Genomic DNA, 8,916 nt, shown 5'->3' with positions numbered 1-8,916 from the left:
ACAAAAATATGCAAACCACTCAAAATGTTATTCTCTATCATAATAAAATATGAGATAGAATTTTTGAGACAAATAAATTTGAGCCATAATTAAATTCAAAGAATAATGAATAATGTTCCCCTCTCTTCTCGAAACCCTAATTTGAGAAAAGTCATGTCCAAGTTTATCGCACTCTCGAAACCCTAATCCTATCTGGTGTCGAGAGAGAAACTTGTCCCCTCTAAGATGCATTTTGCAACAAAGCGCGAAATTTCTCCAGATTTTATGATGCAATGCACAACCCTTTCTAAAATCTACCCCGCAATCGTCTCGAATCCTAGGATATTACAGTGCCCCATAATGGCCCCAAGGCCAACACTACAAATTGTATAGTACTTGCCTAGGTAGGTCCAAAGCTAGAGGACCCTATGTGGTAGTACCATGACGACAAACTGGTACCATGGGTCTTGCGCTCGACGAGGTGGCTAAGAACTGCCATGAGAGACTCCCCGCTGAAGACAATATTGTCCATGAATATATGGTATATGTCAGGGGTGCATGCTAGCGGGCTTGTTGTCTCGAATGGCATGTCTGACATCCTTGACGGCATCAGTCATGTGGGTGAAGGACCCAATCTTGTCGTCTACGAGGGCACCACTCTTCCTCTTACCTAAACAACCCTTATTAGCGGCGTCAGTGGGCTTGTCAAGTGAACCATCGAGGACCACCGTCTCAGACTCTTAGTTCTTAGGATCCTCAGGTGAAGGGGCAGATGGAGGTGTATCGAGGGGCTCACTTGATCCCACGACGTACTTTCCAGCGGCGAGGCCGAACGAGAAGATGGTATGCATCTCATTGTGTTTGGCCACGAGACTAGCCACATGGCCCTCCTCCACCGACATATCTAGTAGATGGGGCTCAGAAATGGGTTGTGAATCAGGCACACTTGAGGGGATCTACGAGTCCCCAACGAAGATCATATCCTGGCTAAAGTTGTCACACATCGAGTTCTACAATCACGACGCACCACAGACCAATGTAACAACTTCTAGATCTAACACTACACAAGATGCACAACCACTAATCCAGTACACAATAGGTGAATCTACATAGCTACAAATAAGGTATGACACATGGGAGTGAAATATTTCATGAACCTCCATACTATTAGCGCATATCAACCCTTCTAGTGGTACATTTGGACACTACCAACACTAGATCTGCGACGAAAAAGCACCACACATGCAAAACCTAGTCCGATCTGCCCTACCACACAAAGATATGACCCTAGCTTATGAAGCATGAGGTAAGATGCATTACATTCATCGGTGAAGGCGAAGGAGAACTCGATGAAAAAGAGGAAGTAGCCTTGCCACCGCCGTTGTTGCTTACCAGAGATGGACCACTTACCTTCGTTGGGACCCGCAATGGAGCTGGAAAGGTGGAAACGGAGGGTTTGGAATCGGGCGGTGAGAGTAGAGGGTAGAAATAGGAAGGGATCGGCGGGAGGTGACAGAATCCTTCCCACGCCTCTTTTTTCCTTTTTTTCGCAGCGCACGTGTGTCCCCGCCATCCGCATGGTCGACACCGATCGTGAAGGCATAGATGCTCATTTTCATCGGCAGAGCGCGAGACAAGGGTGGCTCCAAGGGAACGGCCGATTTGGCAAGGCCAAGCCCAAAACTGCTTTGGAACTCATGCGAGACGCAACGCGGAGGAAGAAGAGGCAACCAATCCAACCATGTTCTTCTCCCAAATCCTGTCTATAAAGCATGCGAGCTACCAAGCATGCTCCAACTAAGTCGATGGTCCCTGAGCTGCCCATGGTATTGTAACGGCTGGTCTCTAAGGTCAAGGGAAAGGACGAGCAAATACAAACCCCAGTGGATAATGTAGTTGCATAGCGTTAATTATTTGTTTATTGACAGTCAGGTGGCGTGGCCATCATGCTAATACTGTACTAATATACGGGTAGGTAGGTCGATCGGTTGCTCTACAGGAAGCGGATCCGCTGCTAGGGTTTGATAATGCCAAAAATACGGAAGGGAAAAATTAGGACCGACCAATACAATACAATACTCTAGAGTCAGAAAGAATAATGCAATGGCAATGGCACTGGTGGTCGCCTTCCAGGAATCTTCTAGGGTAGTGATAGGCTGTGGGAACTGGGAACGCCACCGCAACAGCCGCGGGCAGCTTTTTCTCCGTCCATGGACACTCCAGCTTTTTACCCAAACAAACAAACAGAAGCGATCGAGCAGTAAAAACAAGGGGTTAATTACCACGCCCCTTCACCTACCCAGGATCGACCGATCTCATCCTCCCCATCCCACGCCGATCGGAACGCAGCGAGCAAGATCCAGCAGCCAGAGCGCGCGCGAGGGTCAATGCAATGGCAATGCTCCCATGAATTCTTCCCGTCTCGTCGTCTCCCGTCTGTCTGTCGTCCTAGCTTGCTGCTAGCTGGTCAAAATCGTTCGCGTACACACCCACGCGGCGTACTGGGTAGATATACAAAGGGTCGTGTCCCGTTCCCGTACACGGCTGGATAGATCCCCTCCCTCCCTTTCGCTCTCCCTACCCTGCCTGTCTGTCTCCTCGCCCTCCACTCCGCCCCGCCGCCTCTCCGCCCACCGGAAACACGCACTGCAAAGGGGAGGGATCCGCCACGAGGGCCGCGCTGCGGGACGCCATGGACTTCACCGCCGCGTCCAGCAGCAGCAGGCTCTCTAGAGAGGGCGAGGAGGAGGAGGGGGAGGAGCAGGAGATGGAGGAGGAGGAGGAGGAGGGGGACGAGCCTTCCCCGCGTGAGATCCCCTTCATGCCGCCCGCCGCCTCCCCGCCTTCCGTCTCTCCATCCGCCGCGGCTGCCTCGGCCTCCGCCTCCGCGTCAAGCTCTCCCTTCCGCTCCAGCGACGGCGCGGGGGCGTCCGGCAGCGGCGCTGGGCCCGACGTCGACGCCGAGCCAATCGACAAGGAGCACATGTTCGACAAGGTGGTGACGCCCAGCGACGTGGGGAAGCTCAACCGGCTGGTGATCCCGAAGCAGCACGCGGAGAAGTACTTCCCGCTGGACGCCGCCGCCAACGACAAGGGCCTGCTCCTCAGCTTCGAGGACCGCGGCGGCAAGCTCTGGCGCTTCCGCTACTCCTACTGGAACAGCAGCCAGAGCTACGTCATGACCAAGGGCTGGAGCCGCTTCGTCAAGGAGAAGCGCCTCGACGCCGGGGACACCGTCTCCTTCTCGCGCGGCGCCGCCGACGCCGCGCGCGACAGGCTCTTCATCGACTGGAAGCGACGCGCCGACCCGCACGCGCGCCTCGCGCGCATGCCCATGCCCATGCCCAGCGCGTCGCCATACGGGCCATGGGGCGCCGGCCCGGGCGGGTTCTACATGCCGTCCGCGCCTCCGGCCACGCTCTACGAGCACCACCGACTGCGCCAGGGCTTCGACTTCCGCACCAGCATCAATGCCGCTGGCCAGCCCAGGCCGCAGGTGCTCTACTTCGGCTCTCCGGGGCTGCCTCCGCAGCACTCGCACATGCCGCCTCCTCCGCAGCCGCAACATCCTCATCCGCTGCACATTGCGGTGCAACAACCCAGCCCCGCGGTGACGCTCGGCGTGCCCATGGTCCTCGACTCCGTGCCAATCGCCAGCAGCCCTACCGCGGCCTCCAAGCGCGTGCGCCTCTTCGGAGTCAACCTCGACAACCCACTGCCTTACGGTCATCACGCCGGCGAGTCAAGCCAACAAGACGCCAACGCATTGTCGCTGCGGATGCCCGGATGGCAAAGGCCGGCACCATACAGGCTCCACGAACCGCCTCACCACGCACCAGCAGGACCCGAGTCTTCTGCCGCCTCCTCGCCCTCCTCATCGTCATCCTCCAAGCGAGAAGCGCATTCCTCCTTGGATCTCGATCTCTGAACGCTATTTGGTGGTCACCTCTCCATCGGAAGCATAGCCAAGGAAAGTTCAGCAATTCCTTCCTCATCAGTTTGGCTGGCACATTCTTCTTTTTTTCCCCTCTTCCTCTCCACTTTTTGCGATCCATTATAACATCAACCGATAGGAGCCAGCAGTATTTGACATTTTGTTTTTTCGGTTTTGTTTTCGCCAATCAAATTCTTGGTGTTGGTTTCAGAATTAATTAATATATAGAGAGAAATTAGCAGAGTTGTTTCGAATCAGATTGGTCTCCATTCATATTCACCACTACTATATCGCACTATAGCTCATGACTTCTCCGTGCTATTTTTCTCCATGACTAATCTCTTGCTCCTCAGTTTGGTAGACCAATTCCAACCTACATATGATAACACACCTCCAAATTTCGCACTACCCCAACAGCACTACTGCCAAGATCTGAATCATATGACCACAGCTGCAGTGTGATCTACATCTTTCCAAACTGGCGCAATATGTGAGTGATCTTCTCCCCTAGGCCCAAGCTTCAACGCTGCTCCCACAAAGCAATTTGATGCAAAGGCATTGACGGCGGATTTACCGATCGATGATGCTAAGAGCAGCCACTGGACAAGCTGCTGCATACGAGCATATATTGCAGGTCAGATCCTTTGCTTTGGATCCTTAAATTCCTATACTTCCCTAATTTGATTGCATTAGTGCTGCTCAAATCATCCCTTATATTTATGTGCTTGGCATTCTTGCTTTTAATTCCTTCTTTAATTTGCCGTTACTACTTTCTGTACCGTTCCATACTCCATATATATGCATCATGGGCTCGGTGGATCATAATGGCAAAGATCACACAGACTGGGCACAAGCAAATGAAACGAATGTTTGTTGCTCGTTTTACCAACCGGGAACTGGAAATTAACCCCCGTATATATAGGGTGGGCCAAAATATACGTCTAGTTTCGTTTGTCTGGGCCTTGAGTGGTATACACTCCAAGAGTTCTTTATGTTCTTGGCAGTCTGTAAAGAAGGGGTGCACTGGGCACTTGCCTTGCCACTGTCTTTAACTTCTTTGTACGTCTGTTAAAAATTTATGGGCGAGAAGGAGGGACCTCAGTACTAGCCCGACTGTTGCTGTAATACTCGGAACAGTGAGATGTGCGTATATGCACATCGCTTGGAGTAGTACGTCTTGCTCGCCCTCCTATCCTTGTCCTTTCTGTGTGAGGCTGTGAGAAAGAGGAAGGGGTCTATGCATATTTAACTTCTCCTTTTCACTGCAGTGAGTAGGTACGGCGTGTACGCTTGCTGCTGGGAGCAATGGTGGCAAGGCCACGTACTGACTCCGCAATAGGTATCCATAACTAGCAAGGTGTAGGGGTGGGATCCTTTTGCACTGGCATGGCCAGAATAGATATATAGATGCTGTGCCTGCTAACCAAAGTACTTTTGGTCCATTGTGAGCTAAAAAAAGGAATGAGAGTTAATGAGGAGGTAAAAAAGAGGACGAGAGGGTAGACGCTCTATACGATTATATAAGCATGTGTTCTCATTGTTTGCATGATGTTTACTTTGGTTACTTCTCTCATCCTAGTGCACTCAGTTGATGCAGTTACTCTTAACAACAGCTACAATTTTATAGTTCATAGTTGCGATTACCTTCTGGAATTCATAGTTCATAGTTCTGATTACCTTGAGCTTGGGGCTAATGCATGTCTTCTGTTGGTCTCCCTCTTAGAAATAGCATATGAGATTTGAAACCAGTCTACTAACCAGTAGTATATGCGTCTCTGGTGTTTTGCAACTTCTGAAACAACACAACATAAACATATAAATGTTTTAACTAAGAAATATAATAAGAAGATAGTAGAACCTACTTGTCATTTTCAATAAATGTTTCTACTTTGTAATGAGTATCTATGCTGCAAACACTATGGAGTAAGATGATATCATATAATCAAGTTAATTAGTACATCATACATTCTTTTATCTTTTTATTATGTACACTTATTTAATCCATCATCTTTCCTTTTATTTGGAAGATAATATGTTTGAGGATCTTCTACTCCCTCCGTCCCACGAAGAATGTCGAAGGTTTTTCAAAATTTGAATGTATCTAGTAATATTTAGTGTCAAGATACATCCAAATTTTGACAAATCATAGACAATTTTCATGCGACGGAGCGAGTGTTTCTTATGCATGAGAACATTTTCAAACATATAAATCATAAATCTAGATGGCAGTAAAACACGTTACATTTTCTTATAAATAACTATCATAATTTCTGGCTGTTTTAGAACCTGCATAGCATCTTTGTAGCAGATTGATCGCATAATTGCTCACACAACAACCTTACAGTCTTAATGTGTTTGTTCAAAAAAGTAACATATCCATCCTTACAACTACAAACTTTAAAAAGGTAGACGTCTGTGAAGCACTATTCATTAAAGCTAGACCAACTGACAAAACTAGAGAATTGTAGATATGAAATATATTTATCACGCACGATGAAAGATGTTCATCGATATTGTACGGAGTTATAATAGCACAACTCAAATTATGACATATTAGATCAACTCGCCTTACATATGCAAGTTTAGAAGAGAATAGACACATCATATTACTAAATTAAGGTTAGGTAGAGACAACAAATGCATGCACCGTATTCAGCTGTTGCTTGATATGAAAAGATTATAAATTTGTATTTGTGTCAGATATTTAATATGGCATGGTAAATTGTATTGTCTACTAACTTATCATCAATCTGTGATTGCATATTTGTTCATTCACATTCCATTTAATTCTCTTACTCAAATAAAAGAGCGGTCTATTTTAGGATATCCAACAAAATCTAATATGCTGTGGTGAAAGATACTTGCACATTGTTAACAAAATTTGAGCCACGTGCCATTGTTAGTAAAATCATTTTTTGTTGTACTTTGCATCTGCCCATACAAAAGTATCATACATCTGCTCAAAATAACTAGATTACATTAAGCACTAAATAAAGCAAAGATGATAGTCATTTGATTGTGTAGCTCTATTTAGTAAGACAGGCAAACAAAAGTATGATCCCATGATTGGACTACAAAATCACCTTGTTAGTTTCTTCTGAGGTGGAATGCATGTTGTTCATTTAGATTTTCTTTCTGAACGATATATATGTGCAAATCAACTAGGTTACTCATGTCATAATGTTTCCATGTACGCGATTGTATGATTGTACCTGTAGAAAGTTCTACAGTTTGTGTCCTATTCTTCTTTGGCGCATGGTTATCCTTTGAACGGATAAAACCGGATAAAACCGTGATGGTGCAATCTATATAAGTATTCAACGACATGAGAAGTCCACATGTATACTGATGCTGCATGTTTATTATCCTTTTGAATCTGTCATAGCACAGCCAAAATGAGATGCCAGCATAAATCTCTGGCTCTCCCTTCTCTAAAACACGCACACACAGGAGAGAGAGAAAGAGATAAGAATCTGGTGTATGTGCAATGGAAGTACGCATCTATGTTTAACCTCTTCTGTACAAGCGTGCTGTGCAGTATAAGCAGTTAATATCTACTATGCGCAGGTTTTAATAACTATGCTGCTTGCCAGGTCCTGCATGCATGGCTTATTGGCTTTGCTTGAATTGTCTCTTGTGCTGCCGTCACAGTGGATTTTGTTCGTACAATGGTTTGGTCTCCACGTGGCTAAGCTCATTTTCATATACTCATATATGTTGTGAAACGAATAGATATCCTAATGTAGTTTAAGTATGGCTAATCAGGCACGTGCAAGTCTCCATGTAGTGATGAAATCGTTGGGATTATTATCACAAGGTATAGCATCGTAGTGGCACAACAAGTATAACAATAACAGGGATACATAGGGCCTGAACTTACGACGTGAAACCCTAACTGGCAGGTCGCTCAGAAACATCACAACCGGCTGGCCGTACATAGATTGCTGCTCATTTCCTGGCCGTACCGTTTGCCGAGAGCCAGATGTGGAGATCGAGGAGGTGGAGCCGTGGAGGAGATGAAATTGTGCGGTTAGTCTTTTCCTTTGGTTCCTACTTTCTCGTATGAGCTGTCAAGCCAAAAGGAAAAACAGATATCTTTTAGACCTAACAAATTAAGGCGTGCGTAATATGCTTCAATTCTGCTGCTTTGCATTGCAATGGCCGGGTTACAACATAATCCATTTTAAAAAATGAGTTAAAAACTAAATTCCTCAACCTCATTGCCTGGTAGCTTCTTCCTCGTGGACGGTAGCTTGCACATGCCACAGATGCATCATATCCCCGTCCTGACGCCTCCGGGAGCACTGGGTAAAAGCTTATGATGGCATCATTGAAACAACCAGTGTGCGTGATACTCTGCTGGCACCGTCTTACCTATTTGTCTTGAGCGAGGTCACCCAGCCTCTAACCCTATGATCCGTGGACCTAGATGTAGTACGTATGTATGTACAATTTGCTGCTTGCTCAGTTAAATTTGACATGACATGAGAGCATGCGAGGCATTGACATTGGAGGAGGAGCTTTTGTGCAAGTATTCACTACAGTAGTACCCATGTCCTATCTACGACATGGCCTGCACACCGTCCTGGATCCTAGATGTCCCAAATGAGCAGCTGAGCTAGCTAGCTATGGTAAGGACCAACATCTCTGCGACAACTGCCCCAGCCTTTTGCGGCCGCATGCTAGCTCCAAGAAAACACACAAAAAGAGCTGCCGCGGCATGCATGAGCTGATCGACGCCCAGAGGCTAAAACTGCAAAAGGAAGGCAGTGGTATGTAGGTACAGTAGCTAAGCTACATTGCTAGTCCATGCCCAAGACAACAAGTCCAAGCGCAGGCTAGCCGCAGCTTTTATTTGCGTGCTTCAGTTGCTACATATCGTCAGCTTTTTCATTTGCAGATGCATTACGTATATGTACGTATAGGCATGCCCATAACTAATGGTAGCAGTATTACCCAGCCCAGCAATATATCTACATGATCGTGATTACTGATCGTTTTAA

The 8,916-nt window shown here is 46.9% G+C and overlaps 1 protein-coding gene across 1 annotated transcript; it reads left to right on the top strand.

Moving 5' to 3' along the window:
* Positions 1 to 2,579: 2,579 nt before the first annotated feature.
* Positions 2,580 to 4,167, top strand: LOC124677211 (B3 domain-containing protein Os02g0683500-like). The gene has a single exon (XM_047213210.1). It carries the CDS (start codon positions 2,672 to 2,674, stop codon positions 3,905 to 3,907), a length of 1,236 nt encoding a protein of 411 aa, XP_047069166.1. The 5' UTR covers positions 2,580 to 2,671; the 3' UTR covers positions 3,908 to 4,167.
* The last annotated feature ends 4,749 nt before the right edge of the window (positions 4,168 to 8,916 follow it).

Source organism: Lolium rigidum, chromosome 7, assembly GCF_022539505.1.
Source record: "Lolium rigidum isolate FL_2022 chromosome 7, APGP_CSIRO_Lrig_0.1, whole genome shotgun sequence".
Taxonomy (NCBI): Eukaryota; Viridiplantae; Streptophyta; class Magnoliopsida; order Poales; family Poaceae; genus Lolium; species Lolium rigidum.
Note: the sequence above shows the minus strand (reverse complement) of the source record. Positions and strands in the feature narration are given on the sequence as shown.